Here is a 16329-nt window from a genome sequence, read left to right on the forward strand (position 1 = left end):
TACATGTTTTTACACATGATTAACATGTATGTATATATATATATATATATATATATATATATATATATATATATATATATATATATATATATATATATATATCTGTGCACATATAACATTATTACCATAAACATATAATTACGTATATATCAATACTTATATCTAGCATAACCCTATATAGTGCCAATCTACTTATGCATACTATATAAAATAATTGTACCCTTCAGTGAATGGTAGCTTAGGTCTAAATATTTAATTTCACAGTGACGTTAATTTTTCACAATACATTCAGTTCTACGTTAAGTGGTTAAAGTTTTTTTTATATAGCTCACAAATCTCTTTACATATAAAGGCGTTGAGTTTATACATTCCATGTCCAATATTCAAGTTGTTTTCAAAGGTTTCTTTTATGAAACTGGACTCTATGATGTTTCTTTCCAATAGGTTATTTGAATGAACCAATTTCTTTGCACCTGATCAATTAATAGTGTGATTTTAATCTCTAACGTGGGCAAAAAGTGCATTATTATCTTGAGCATATCTGACACTTTTCTTATGTTGTTCAATTCTCTTTTCTAGGGCTTTACCTGTTTAATAATAATAATAATAATAATAATAATAATAATAATAATAATAATAATAATAATAATAATAATAATAATAATAATGTTTATTGGACAAAAAATATTTACATTAAAATATTTATAAAAAAAGATTCAGTTCAAGCCCATGTGGAGCAGAGCTCTTCGGGCAATAATACGACAAAAATAATATCATCAATTAAGAAAAATTATAAAAAGTAAATATTGATATAGATAAACTAAATGAACACATACATATACATAAGTATATATATATATATATACATAGATACATATAAATGAGATTCTTAGCCTAAAGACAAATGAAAATGTATATTTATATAATGAAGAAGGGTGGAATAATATACAGTGCAAATTTTGAAATTAAACATTAATAAGGTTGAAATACTAGAATTACAAATGTATACAAACAATAAACAATATAAGAATTAAGAACATTATAATGTGCATTAATGGTTAGGGCACGAAGAAATATCTAAAAATAAAACTTAGTACACATATAATAATACATTAGTATATGATTTTTTACAAGATCGAAAGCTAAGCAATGCCTTTAGATAAGCAGGCAGAGTATTCCATTGTTTAACTCCCTGGTAGAGATAAAACTGTTCACATTTCTTTACACGTATGAAGAGAAGAGTTAAGTTAGAGTCTCTTGTTCCATATTGGTGTGCTGATTGTACCTGAATTATTTTTTGTATAATAGATGGATATTTATACAGCGAAAGTGTTAGAAACATCAAATTCATTAAGGAGAGTTTGTAGGTTTCCTCCAACTTCAGAATCGAGAGAGACCGGAATAGAGGTGATGTATGAGCTAAATAATCACTCGAAGTTATTATTCTCACCAGCTTTTTTTTTTTTTTTTTTTTTTTTTTTAACGATTAGCGGTTGCAGGACGTTTCTCCTGCAACTCCCCCACTCTGTAATGCAGTAGTTTAGATGATGAGATATTAAAGAGTGGTATAGTTGTTTTAAGATATATAGCGGGAAATAATCCTTTAACCTATGTATGATACCGGTAACTTTAGAAATTTTATTGACTATCATATCCACATGCTTACCGAAGGTTAATTTATTGACAAACATTACTCCTAAAAATTTCCCGCTGGACTTCTGGTCAAGAGTGTGATTTCCTATTGCAACTCTTATGTTACCGGGAACTTTGCGCAAAGAAAAGATTATGAAATATGTTTTTCTCTCATTTAGGGTCAATTTATTCGATAGTAACCAATTTTTAACATTACTTAAGTTAGCTGGTAAAGAATTACAAAGAGAATAAATGTTTTTATGACAAAGATGGAGCGTGGTGTCATCGGCAAAAAGTATGGAGTTTAATCTGCCAACTGAGCGAGGTATATCATTGATATAGATGTGGAAAAATAACGGTCCTAAGACTGATCCCTGAGGAACACCTATTTTGACATCCATAATCTCTGAAAGATGACCATCGAGGGTGACAAATTGTTTTCGATTTGTTAGGTAGGATTGGAGTAAGAGTAGTGCATTGCCTCGTATACCATAATGTTCCAGCTTTTGAAGTAGTATATCATAAGACACAGTATCAAAGGCTTTGCTGACATCAAAAAAAAAAAAGAAAAAAAAAAAAAAAAAAAAAAAACTGCACCAAGGTATTCATTTTTATTCATTGCATTATAGATATTTTCAAGAAGGCCATGAATGGCATCACTAGCACTTACACCTCGTAAGAACCCATATTGGCACGTAGAGAAGATGTTACAACTATACAATAGTTTTTCAAATATTTTATTCAACAAAGGAAGGCAGCTAATTGGTCTACAGTTATTAACATCTGATATGTCACCAGATTTGTGTAACACAGTCACACACGCAATTTTCAAAATGTCAGGATAAATACCAGCATCTAAACAACGGTTGAATAGCATAGATATAGGAAAGGCAAGTGGGTTAGCATTGTTTTTATATAATCTTTTAGGAGGAGAATGAATATTTGCTCTTTTGTTTCTCAGTTTTTTATAATGTTTATCACTTCAAATGGAGATGAAGGTGTGAAAAAAATGGACTGCTGATTTGAGGAAGGCAAATAGGTATGAAAATCAAAGTTAATATTTTGAGGTAAAGCATCCCTTAGAGTAACGCTTATTGTAGAGAAATGAAGATTAAAAGCATTTGCAATTTGTTTAGTGTCAGTAATGGTTTCCCCGTTTCGAATAAGTTATCTGAGTGAGCTACTCTTTTTTATGCCAGGCCTTAGTGATAAAGTCACAATAAAGAATTTTTCACAAGCATTGCATGGAATACGATATACACATCCTTTGGTAATGTCAGGAGATTTCTTTATTAAGGCTGTTTTCATTGTATTGTTACTCTTAAATGCTACATTTATATTGAAATGTTTCAGCAGTTGGGATTTTCTTTAAAAGAATTACTATAAGGCAATACAAGTAAATGTGTTGTAGTTTTTCCTGTTATCAATACCGAAAAAGGTCTTTTTTGCTGTTCTTAGTGCATCATATAACACAATTTCAGGGTACATCAGTGTTTTACCTATTGCTCTAATCTCATTCATTTCATCATCAATATATTCAGGGCTGCAGATTCGAAATGCCCTTAAAAACATAAAAGTAAATACAGATTTCTTAACTTTGTTGCCTTGATTTGAGTAGTAATGGACATATGCTGAGATATTCGTTGGCTCTCTGTATACACTAAACTTGAGTCTATTGTTACATCTGTGTATGCAACAGTCCAAAAAAGTTAGGGTACAATTATTCTCCAGTTCCGTAGTGAAATTTATTGATGGTACCAAGCTATTCAATCTAAGAAAAAATTTATTTGGATTTACATTTCCTGACCACACACATATTATGTGGTCAATATAGCAAACCATTTTACATTATTAGGTATGATATTATTTAAGATTCTACTTTCAAAAAATTCCATATATAGATTACTGAATACTGGGGATAAAGGGTTTCTCATAGCCATACCAAATGTTTGTGCATAAAATCTCCCATTGAATTCAAATTTATAATCTATTTAATAGATTTAATTAAACTATGTATAAAAGGTGAGGAACAGTAGCAGCAGCAGCGGCAGCAACAGCGATAAAGCTGCAGAAGGAAGAAGTCTGACTTGGTCTAGCATGCTTTGTTACCTGATAAAGATTCATTTGTACTGTTTCTTCATCAGGTGGACAAATGTAGAAAAAAAAGTCTTACTTCCCCTCAGCAGCAGCAGCAGCAGGAGAACGAGCAGCAACAGTAGCAGGAGGAAAAGAATGAGGAGCAGCATTAGCTGCAGCAGCGGCAGCAAGCAGTGATAAAAGCTGCAGAGGGAAGAATTCTGACTTGGTCTAACATGCTTTGTTACCTGATAAAAATTCCCTTATACTGTTTCTTCATCAGGTGGACAAATGTAGAAAGTACAATTTTGACTTCTCCCTAGCAGCAGCAGCAGCAGAAGTAGGACCAGCAGCAACATTAGTAAAAGGAAAATGACGAGGAGCAGCAGCAACAACGCCGACAAAATCAGCAGAGGAAAGAAGTCTGACTTGTTCTAGCATGTTTTGTTACCTGATAAGGATTCATTTGTACTGATTTTTCACCAGGTGGAAAAATGTAGAATGAACAAGTCTGACTTCTCTTCAACAGCAGCAGCAGAAGGAGGACGAGCAGCAACATTAGTAAGAGGAAAATGACGAGGAGTAGCAGCAGCAGCAGCGACAAAAGCAGGTGAGGAAAGGAGTCTGACTTGGTCTAGCATGCTTTGTTACGTGATGAAGATTTACTTGTACTGTTTCTTCCGAAGGTGGACAAATATGGAAAGAACAAGTCTGATTTCTCCTCAGCAGCAGCAGCAGAAGGAGGACAAACAGCAACATCAGTAGGAGGAAAAGGACGAGGGGCAGCAGCAACAACGCCGACAAAAGCAGCAAAGGAAAGAAGTCTGACTTGGTCTAGCATGCTCTGTTACCTGATAAAGATTTACTTCTACTGTTTCTTCATCAAGTGGACAAATGTAGAAAGAACAAGTCTGACTTCTCAGCAACATCAGCAGAAGGAGGACAAGCAGCAACAGTAGTAGGAGGAAAAGGATGAGGAGCAGCAGCAGCAGCAGCGACAAAGGCAGCATAAGAAAGAAATCTGACTTGGCCTCTCATACTTTGTTACCTGACAAAGATTAACTTGTACTGTTTTTTCATCAAGTGGACAAATATAGAAAGAACAAGTGTGACTTCTCCTCAGCAGGAGCAGAAGAAGGAGGACGAGCAACAACAGTATTAGGAGGGAAAGGACGAGGAGCAGCAGCAGTGGAGGAAACAAGTCTGACTTGGTCTAGCATGCTTTGTTATCTGATAAGGATTCACCTGTAAAGTTTCTTCATCAAGTGGACAATTGTAGAAAGAACAAGTCTGACTTCTCCTCAGCAGCAGCAGCAGAAAGAGGACGATTAGCAACAGTAGTCGCAGGAAAATAATAAGGAGCAGCAGCGGCCGCAGCAGCGATAAAAGCTGCAGATGGAAGAAGTCTGACTTGGTCTAGCAATCTTTGTTACCTCATAAAGATTCACTTGTACTGTTTCTTCATCAAGTGGACAAATATAGAAAGAACAAGTCTTACTTCTCCTCAGCAGTAGCAGCAGAAAGAGGACGAATAGCAACAGTAGTAGGAGGAAAATAACAAGGAGTAGCAGCAGCAGCAGCAGCAGCGACAAAAGCAGAAGAGGGAAAAAGTCTGACTTGGTCTAACATTCTTTGTTACCTGATAAAGATTCACTTGTACTGTTTCTTCATCAGGTGGAAAAATGTAGAAAGAACAAGTCTGACTTCTCCTCAGCAGCAGCAGCAGAAAGAGGACGAATAGCAACAGTAGTAGGAGGAAAATAACAAGGAGTAGCAGCAGCAGCAGCAGCAGCGACAAAAGCAGAAGAGGGAAGAAGTCTGACTTGGTCTAACATTCTTTGTTACCTGATAAAGATTTACTTCTACTGTTTCTTCATCAGGTGGAAAAATGTAGAAAGAACAAGTCTGACTTCTCCTCAGCAGGAACAGCGGCAGAAGAAGAACAAGCAGCAACATTAGTAGGAGGTAGAGGACGAGGAGCAGCTGCAGCAGCAGCGACAAAGGCAGCATAAGAAAGAAATCTGACTTGGCCTCTCATACTTTGTTACCTGACAAAGATTAACTTGTACTGTTTCTTCATCAAGTGGACAAATATAGAAAAAACAAGTGTGACTTCTCCTCAGCAGGAGCAGAAGAAGGAGGACGAGCAACAACAGTATTAGGAGGGAAAGGACGAGGAGCAGCAGCAGTGGAGGAAACAAGTCTGACTTGGTCTAGCATGCTTTGTTATCTGATAAGGATTCACCTGTAAAGTTTCTTCATCAAGTGGACAATTGTAGAAAGAACAAGTCTGACTTCTCCTCAGCAGCAGCAGCAGCAGAAAGAGGACGAATAGCAACAGTAGTCGCAGGAAAATAATAAGGAGCAGCAGCGGCCGCAGCAGCGATAAAAGCTGCAGATGGAAGAAGTCTGACTTGGTCTAGCAATCTTTGTTACCTCATAAAGATTCACTTGTACTGTTTCTTCATCAAGTGGACAAATATAGAAAGAACAAGTCTTACTTCTCCTCAGCAGTAGCAGCAGAAGGAGGACGAGCAATAGCAGTAGTAGGAGGGAAAGGACGAGGAGCAGCAGCAGCAAAGGAAAGAAGTCTGACTTGGTCTAGCATGCTTTGTTACCTGATAAGGATTCACATGTGCTGTTTCTTCATCAAGTGTACAATTGTAGAAAGAACAAGTCTGACTTCTCCTCAGCAGCAGCAGCAGAAAGAGGACGAATAGCAACAGTAGTAGGAGGAAAATAACAAGGAGTAGCAGCAGCAGCAGCAGCAGCAGCAGCAGCGACAAAAGCAGAAGAGGGAAGAAGTCTGACTTGGTCTAACATTCTTTGTTACCTAATAAAGATTCACTTGTACTGTTTCTTCATCAGGTGGAAAAATGTAGAAAGAACAAGTCTGACTTCTCCTCAGCAGGAACAGCGGCAGAAGAAGAACAAGCAGCAACATTAGTAGGAGGTAGAGGACGAGGAGCAGCAGCAGCAGCAGCAGCAGCAGCAGCGATAAAAGCAGTAGATGGAAGAAGTCTGACTTGGTCTAGCATGTTTTGTTACCTGATAAAGATTTACTTGTACTGTTTCTTCATCAGGTGGACAAATGTAGAAAGAATAAGTCTGACTTCTCCTCAGCAGCAGCAGCAGAAAGAGCAGTATCAAAAGCAGCAGAGGGAAGAAGTCTGACTTGGTCTAACATTCTTTGTTACCTGACAAAGATTCACTTGTACTGTTTCTTCATCAGGTGAAAAAATGTAGAAAGAACAAGTCTGACTTCTCCTCAGCAGCATCAGCGACAGAAGAAGAACAAGCAGCAACAGCAGTAGGAGGTAGAGGACGAGGAGGAGGAGGAGGAGCAGCAGCAGCAGCAGCAGTAACAAAACCAGCAGACGGAAGAAGTTTTACTTGGTCTAGCTTCCTTTGTTAGCTGATAAAGATTCACTTGTATGCTTTACTACCTGATTAAGATTCACTTTTACTGTTTCTTCATCACGTGGACAAATGTAGAAAGAACAAGTCAGACTTCTCTTCCTCCTTAGCACCAGCAGCAGCAGCAGAAGGAGCAGTATCAAAATCAGCAGAGGGAAGAAGTCTGACTTGGTCTAACATTCTTTGTTACCTGATAGAGATTCACTTGTACTGTTTCTTCATCAGGTGGACAAATGTAGAAAGAACAAGTCTGACTTATCCTCAGCAGCAGCAGCAGCAGCAGTAACAAAAGCAGCAGAGGAAAGAAGTCTGACTTGGTCTAGAATGCTTTATTACCTGATGAAGATTCACTTGTACGGTTTCTTCATCAGGTGGACTAATGTAGAAAGAACAAGTCTGACTTATCCTCAGCAGCAGCAGCAGCAGCAGTAACAAAAGCAGCAGAGGAAAGAATTCTGACTTGGTCTAGAATGCTTTGTTACCTGATAAAGATTCACTTGTACTGTTTCTTCATCAGGTGGACAAATGTAGAAAGAACAAGTCTGACTTATCCTCAGCAGCAACAGCAGCAGCAGCAGTAACAAAAGCAGCAGAGGAAAGAATTCTGACTTGGTCTAGCATGCTTTGTTACCTGATAAAGATTCACTTGTACTGTTTCTTCATCAGGTGGACAAATGTAGAAAGAACAAGTCTGACTTATCCTCAGCAGCAGCAGCAGCAGCAGCAGCAGCAGTAACAAAAGCAGCAGAGGAAAGAATTCTGACTTGGTCTAGCATGCTTTGTTACCTGATGAAGATTCACTTGTACTGTTTCTTCATCAGGTGGACAAATGTAGAAAGAACAAGTCTGACTTATCCTCAGCAGCAGCAGCAGCAGCAGCAGTAACAAAAGCAGCAGAGGAAAGAATTCTGACTTGGTCTAGCATGCTTTGTTACCTGATAAAGATTCACCTGTACTGTTTCTTCATCAGGTGGACAAATGTAGAAAGAACAAGTCTGACTTATCCTCAGCAGCAGCAGCAGCAGAAGGAGAACGAGCAGCAACAGTAGTAGGAGGAAAAGGATGAGGAGCAGTAGCAGCAGCAGCAGCAGCCGCAGCAAAGATAAAAGCTGCAGCGGGAAGAAGTCTGACTTGGTCTAGCATGCTTTGTTACCTGATAAAGATTCACTTTTACTTTTTCTCCATCATGTGGACAAATGTAGAAAGAATAAGCCTGACTTCTCAGCAGCAGCAACATTAGTAGGAGGAAAATGACGAGGAACTGCAGCAGCGACAAAAGCAGGAGAGGAAAGGAGTCTGACTTGGTCTAGCATGCTTTGTTACCTGATAAATATTCACTTGTACTGTTTCTTCATCAGGTGGACAAATGTAGAAAGAACAAGTCTGACTTATCCTCAGCAGCAGCAGCAGCAGCAGCAGCAGTAACAAAAGCAGCAGAGGAAAGAATTCTGACTTGGTCTAGCATGCTTTGTTACCTGATAAATATTCACTTGTACTGTTTCTTCATAAGGTGGACAGATATAGAAAGAACAAGTCTGACTTCTCCTCAGCAGCAGCAGCAGAAAGAGGACGAGCAGCAACATTTGTAGGAGGAAAAGGACGAGGAGCAGCAACAACAACACCGACAAAAGCAGGTGAGGAAAGAAGTCTTACTTGGTCTTGCATGCTTTACTACCTGATAAAGATTCACTTTTACTGTTTCTTCATTACTTGGAAAAATGTAGAAAGAACAAGTCTGACTTCTCCTCAGTAGCAGCAGCATAGGAGAACGAGCAACAATAGTAGTAGGAGGAAAAGGATGAAGAGCAGTAGCAGCAGCAGCAGCGGCCGCAGCAGCGATGAAAGCTGCAGAGGGAAGAAGTCAGACTTGGCCTAGCATGCTTTGTTACCTGTGAAGATTCACTTGTACTGTTTCTTCATCAGGTGGACAAATGTAGAAAGAACAAGTCTGACTCCTCCTCAGCAGCAGCAGTAATAAGAGCAGCAGAGTCGAAAATTCTGACTTGGTCTAGCATGCTTTGTTACCTGTTTCTTCGTCAAGTTTACCTTCTTGAGTGAAGAAGAATTTTCGGTTATCTTAGTGTTACCAGATGTATGAGAATTGAGGAAAATGTGTATGTGAAGCTAAATGAGAAATGAGCCATAATCAGAGAGGGGTCCAATGTGTGAGTACACATTCGTTTTTCCATGAAGCTTCATAAAAAAAATTAAAAACTATTAAAAACCATGTCTTTTCATCTTGGAAGTACCTGATTATTTATAAACATGAATTTGCACGCTGTTTTATGTTATTTCTCTTCCTCTTGTTTTTTGAAGTTTTAATAGTTTTTATATGAAAGATCGAATTTAATGTTGTTCCTGTTCTTAGAATATTTAATTTCAATTGTTCATTAGTTCTCTTATAGTTTGTTTATTCCCTTGTTTACTTTCTTCACTGGGGTAATTTTCCATGTTGGCTCCAACAGAGAGAATCCGATATTAAAAGTCATTTTTTGTGTATACTGTACATGTGTGTTTATACATATATATATATATATATATATATATATATATATATATATATATATATATATATATTCAAATAAGCCATATATTTTTAATACATTAAAGTCTGGGTTTTCTTACCTACCTCGGGATCAGAGCCCCAGGCGAAATCACTCAAAGACTATAGCATCTGATCTGCCGGGTTTCGAACCCTGGTCGAGGATAATTGTGTGACAGTGACACTACCACTTAGCCACTACCACTTCGTGGATAAGTGGTAGTGTCACTGTCATATAAGTATCCTGGACCAGGGTTTGAAACCCGGCTGGTCAGATGCTATTGTCTTTGAGTAATTTCTCCTGGGGCTCTGATCCCGAGGTCGATAAGAGATTCTAGACTTTAATGTATTAAGAATATATGGCTTATTTGAATATGAAAAAAACTTGTCTAAATGTCCAAAATTTATCACATAAATATATATATATATATATATATATATATATATATATATATATATATATATATATATATATATATATATATATGTATATATATAAATATATAAATATATACACCCTTGCCTGAGGGTACACTCGGTCACACTATTGTATCATACTTTTCTTTCTCTTTTATTGCTAAAGTTTATTTAGGTTATATTGGAAATATTTATTTTAATATTGTTACTTTTGTTAAGATATTTAATTTTTCCATGTCTCCTTTCCTCACTGGGCTATTTTCCTTGTTATACCCCTAGGTTTATAGCATGTTGCTCTTCCAACTAGTGTTGTAGCTTAGTAAGTAATAATAATAATAATAATAATAATAATAATATATACGCCAATGATATAATATACAATCCTTATAAGCAAGCAATAAGTATTGTTCTAATAAAGGTGAGATTTGAGCGGTATGCCTTTAATTAAAACTACCTTCTATATCCTGTTAAGTAAGATATATTTTCACCTAATTAACGGCTCTAATCGGATGGAGCTTATATATCTATGCTGTCTTCATCATCATCATTATCATCTCCTCCTAGGCCTATTAACGCAAAGGGCCTTGGTTATGTTTCACCAGTCGTCTCTATCTTGAGCTTAAATCATCATCATCTACATCGAGCTTCATAATCCTCAGCCACGTAGGCCTGGGTCTTCCAACTCTTCTAGTGCCTTGGGGAACCCAGCATGATCTATCTATCCTTAGGATCTTTTAAGAGTTTTAAGCAAGAGGTGTCGGAAAAGTTACTACAGGGATAACACCATGCTGTCTTACAGAGGTAAAATCATCGTTTTTATTTTATTTATCTATTCCCTTTTGAATAAATTAATACATATTTCGAAAATAGATGATTGATTTAACCATTACTAGACTAGGCGAAATTACTCAAAGACTAAAGCATCTGACCGGCCGGGATTCGAACACTTGTCCAGGATACTTGTATGACAGTGACACTACCACTTAGCCACTAACACTTCGTGGCTAAGTGGTAGTGTCACTGTCATACCATTACTAGATATAGAGATTCATTTGTTTTTATTAGAGATCGTGTATTTAGGTTAATATGGACAGGTCTTCTCTTTTAATCTGTTAATCAATGACCTACATGTGTAATCAATTTCTCATTCCAAATTACTGACATTTACAGAATTGAATTAGTTTTATAAGGAAAAAATTCGTCTCTCCTTAGTTTCTAATTGTGTTATTTTTAATCAATTCTTATCAGAAATGTTAATCAGGTTAATGAGGTCAGAGTTTTTTTCCTCCTCGTTGCTGTATAGAAAGCTATTCATACCATTCGATGGAGTTTTTTTTTTCTTTTCTTTTACCAAACGAGCTTTCTCTATTTTCTCTGTATCAGAGATGTTCGCTGGTCAAAATTAGTTTCGGTTCAATGTACCAGAGGATAAATGAGAGATGATCTTGTAACTAAATTCCCCCCCCCCCCCACCCCGAGATATCCTTCATAGCCGCAAGTATAACATACGAACTTTAGTCATTACTTTATATGATTATATAATCATATAATTATATAATTTTTTAATTATATGATTATGTAATTATGTAATCATATAATTATATAATTACATAATCATATAATCATATAATTACAAAATTATATAATTATATGATTATGTAATTATATAATCATATGATTAAATTATATAATTATATAATTATGTAATTATATAATCATATAATCATATGATTATATATAATTATATAATTATGTAATTATATGATTACATAATTATATAATTATATAATATAATCATATGATTATATGATTATATAATATAATCTTATGATTATATTATCATGTAATTATATAATGATATAATTATAGGGCCTTTTACGTCAGTAGTTATCAATCTTTCAGAATAGATTTTGTTGACGTCATTAAATTGAGTTGCTGTAGCCTATTGGAAACGACCATGCCTGACGATAAGCTGGACTAGGGTTCGAGACCCGCTTTAGATCGATACTTTCTTGTAGTATCTGCAATCTCACCATCCCTGTGATCTAAGAAGCATGGAGCTCTACTTCGGCAGGCATTGCCTGGTCCTCCTTGGTCCCAGTTTGGGTGGATAGGGAAGTTTCATGCTGATCATATGTATTGTACCAACCGTGTGTCACACAATTGTACATAATTATTTTGTATATATTATGCTTGTATCTGCGCTCTTCGCTCGCACTAAAAAGAACCTGAATGATCATGTCTCCGTTTTGCTCTGTAACATTGTCTGTCTCTCGAACAGGTTATGTCCTGTTGCCTTGAGGTTTTGTATATAAAGGAGAGTGTTCCTTAATAAACAACTCAGTTGATTGCATACTGCCTTTGAGTTCACAACCCTCTCTCGGCCCGTCACATTGGTGACCCCGGAAGTCAACTCGCTCCCACCGCCTTCCACCCCCACCCCCTCGCCCCTTCATCGTTGGTACTATGGCGGACTCTACGGCAGTTGGTGCTGCGGCCGCTCCATTCAAACTTTCATTGTTTGCCAGCGGAGAGGCATTTGCTTGGTTTCAGCGCGCAGAAGTCCAGTTTCGTATCAGGGGCGTGACTCGCTCAACCACCAAAGCAGATTATGTTCTCGCGGAGATACCCGAGGACATCTTCCCAGAAATATCCGACTGGCTTTGTGAACAAGGAGACACCCCAATAGCGTATGACGCCCTCAAAACATACCTTCTGCAGCAGTACTCGCCGTCGCCAGCCGCCCGTATAGCAAAGCTTTTTCAGCTCTCGCAACAACCGTTAGGGGACCAAAGGGCTTCGCTTGCCCTCAGGGAAATGACCAGTATCGCCCTTTGGATACGCCGTTTACCCGAACCTGTACGCGCTGCCATACCTGATGTCGATAGTTTACCCATAAAGGACTTGATGACCAAAGCCGACGCCCTTATGGACAGCCACTTCAAGACCTCCATCAACGCCTCCACCCCTGACAACGAGGATGCCTATTCAACGTCAACCGAAGCTGACATGAATGCCATAGTACATACACGCCTACCCCGTGATGTGCCGAAGCGGCGACAAAGCCGCCCACCACCCACCAATCGCTCGCGCCCCAACAAACGACTTCTACAGCCACTTACTACCTCCCATCTGCCGCAGTTTTGCTACTACCACTTCAGATTCGGGGCAACCGCGAAGAAATGTGCCAAGGATTGTCAGTGGCCAAAAAACGTGTAAGTAGGCCATCGCTTGTGGCGGTGGCCTCCCGTGTTTCTAATCTTTTCGTTTGACAGGATGCAGGAATGGGCGTGTGATTTTTGGTAGACACGGGTGCTTGTCGTTCTCTTTTGCCAAGGAAACTCTTCAAGGCACGACGTAGTCTGTCTACATCTGCTGACGTCCGCTTGGTAGCTGCCAACAGATCTGCGATACCCACCTACGGTTACGAGAACCTTACATTATCGTTCGGAAACGGTAAATTCAATTGGAAGTTTGTCGTTGCTGACGTCACAATGCCAATCCTCGGTGCGGATTTCCTCTCTCATTTCCACCTTCTGGTCGATGTCGCCCACCGACGATTGGTCAACGCAGACTCGTACTTGTCGACACCTCTTCAACTCTCTAACCTCGCTCTCCACATCAGTGCACCCACGGATGCCTACGCCCACCTCCTCACGTCGTACCCGGAAGTTTTCCGTCCAGAACTTCGCTAAACGCCCACGGTTCCTGCCAAGCACGGTATTTATCACCATATCAAGACGACGGGACCCCCAGTCTTCGCAAAATTCAGACGTCTGGCACCGGAACGATTGGCAGCCGCCAAACAGACGTTCGCCCAAATGGAGAAAATGGGCCTTTGCCAAAAGGCCTCCAGCCCATGGTCGTCACCCTTACACATCGTTCTGAAGAAAGACGGCTCCCTCCGTCCGTGCGGGGATTACAGGCGCCTGAACATGCAAACAGAACCGGATCACTACCCCCTCCCAAACATTGCCGACGTGACCTCCTACCTGCACAAAGCGAAGGTTTTCTCTACGCTCGACCTCCTGAAGGGGTATTATCAGGTGCCTATGAACCCAGAAGACATCCCCAAGACCGCCATCACCACTCCGTTTGGTACATACACCTTCAATTACTCCTGTTTTGGCCTTCGTAATGCTGGGGCAACGTTTCAACGTCTCATGGATGGCATCTTAGGGGACCTCCCTTTCTGTGCATGTTATGTGGACGACATACTTGTGTTCTCCTCCTCAAAAGAGGAACACCTCCGTCAACTGCGCATCATGCTCGACCGCCTGCAACAAAACGGCCTTGTAGTCCGGTACGACAAGTGTACCTTTGGCGCCAGTGAAGTGTCGTTCTTAGGGAACCATATCACTCCTGAAGGAGTCCATCCCCTCCCTGAGAAGGTAGCAGCCGTTCAGAACTTCCCCGCGCCCTTGACCGTCAAAGCTCTGCAGGAATTCTTGGGCATGATCAACTATTATCACCGTTTTCTGCCAGCCATTGCCGCCACTCTTGCTCCCCTCTACGCCTCCCTCAAGGGCAAGCCAAAGGACCTGAAGTAGGGTTCCCTTCAAGAAGCAGCCTTCTGCAATGCAAAGAAGGCCCTATCAACTGCTGCGGCTCTCACTTTTCCTATCCCACATGCCCCTCTCCTTCTCTCCACCGATGCCAGCGACGTCGCTATTGGTGCAGTACTCGAGCAGGTGGTCAAAGGCTCGCCCCGCCCATTGGCCTTCTTCAACAGAAAACTGTCCAAGGCAGAATCGGGTTATTCTACCTTCGATCGAGAATTGCTGGCGGTGCACTTGGCTGTCCGTCACTTTTGCCATTTCTTAGAAGGTACGGCCTTCGTCATTCGCACAGACCACATGCCTATGGTGCACACCTTCACACGACAGTCTGACGCCTGGTCCGCCCGTCAACACCGACATCTCTCCGCCGTGGCTGAATACAATTGCACCCTCCAATACGTCCCTGGGAAAATGAATCCCGTTACCGATGCCCTGTCAAGAAACACGTTGGCTGCCGTTCAACTGGGATTGGATTACAACGCCCTGGCTGAAGCCCAACGACAGGATCCAGAGTATCAAGCTTGTAGGACATCCTGCACGTCCCTCCGGTGGGAAGACTTTCCCCTCGAAGACTCCATCACCACCCTCCTCTGTGACGTCACTACTGGTAGACCGCGACCTTGGATTCCTGCTCCCATGCGCCGACAGGTGTTTGATTTCATTCACGGCCTTTCACATCCCTTGTGCCGTTCTACTGCACAGCTGCTGAAGGCAAAGTTCATTTGGCACGGCATTTCTAAGGATGCTAAGGATTGGGTCCGCGCCTGTACTTCTTGCCAAACTTCCAAAGTACATCGACACACGGATTCAGGAGTGGGCACCTTTCCTCAACCTCAGTGTCGTTTCGCACACATTCACGTCGACGTTGTTGGCCCCCTACCCACATCACAAGGACATCGTTACCTGTTTACCGTCATCGACCGCTCCACTCGTTGGCCTGAAGCCATTCCCATGGAAACTGCAACGTCCGCCTCATGTACATCTGCCTTACTCTCTGGATGGTTTTCAAGATTCGGTATCCCTGAGCATATTACTTCTGACAGGGGAACCACTTTCACCTCTCAATTGTGGACATCATTAGCGAATCTCCTGGGCATCACCCTACATCAGACAACGGCCTACAACCCCGCTGCCAATGGAATGGTTGAACGTTTTCATCGCACCCTCAAAGCAGCTTTGATGTCCCGCTGCAAGGATTGTAACTGGTTTACTCAGCTTCCCTGGGTCCTCCTGGGACTAAGGACCACTCCTAAAGACGCCCTCGACGTCTTGGCAGCTGAAATGGTGTATGACGACCCGTTGGTCGTCCCTGCCGAATTTTTCCCTTCTACAACCTCCTCCGACGATCTCCAGCGCATACGTCACGTCGTGGGAAAATTTACTCCGTGCCGCCAGACTTTCAAGCCCCCAGCGAAGCATCACATACCAACGGACTTGCACTCTGCAACGCACGTCTTCCTGCGCAACGACACCAGCAAGCCACCACTAACGCCCCCTTACACGGGCCCTTTCCTTGTGATCCGACGCAGTCCGAAAGCATTCCTCCTAAACATTCGGGGCAAAGAAGACTGGGTCTCCATTGATCGTCTAAAACCTGCTTATCTTCTGCCAGATGACCCGCCTACAGTTCGCCTCTCTAGATCAGGGCGCCCTATTTAACATGTACAGTATATCATTTTTAGGGAG

General features: G+C 40.4%; 1 protein-coding gene across 1 annotated transcript in view; it reads left to right on the top strand.

Moving 5' to 3' along the window:
• Positions 1-4209: 4209 nt before the first annotated feature.
• LOC137637846 (tol-Pal system protein TolA-like) overlaps positions 4210-16329 on the top strand; it is a 32400-nt gene continuing 20280 nt past the window's right edge. The window contains exons 1-5 of the mRNA XM_068369959.1: positions 4210-4269; positions 5589-5666; positions 6577-6714; positions 6941-7069; positions 8636-8759. Of these exons, the coding sequence (XP_068226060.1) occupies positions 4210-4269; positions 5589-5666; positions 6577-6714; positions 6941-7069; positions 8636-8759 (529 nt within the window). The remainder of the gene's footprint in view (positions 4270-5588; positions 5667-6576; positions 6715-6940; positions 7070-8635; positions 8760-16329) is intronic.

Source organism: Palaemon carinicauda, chromosome 1 (genome assembly GCF_036898095.1).
Source record: "Palaemon carinicauda isolate YSFRI2023 chromosome 1, ASM3689809v2, whole genome shotgun sequence".
NCBI classification, from domain to species: domain Eukaryota; kingdom Metazoa; phylum Arthropoda; class Malacostraca; order Decapoda; family Palaemonidae; genus Palaemon; species Palaemon carinicauda.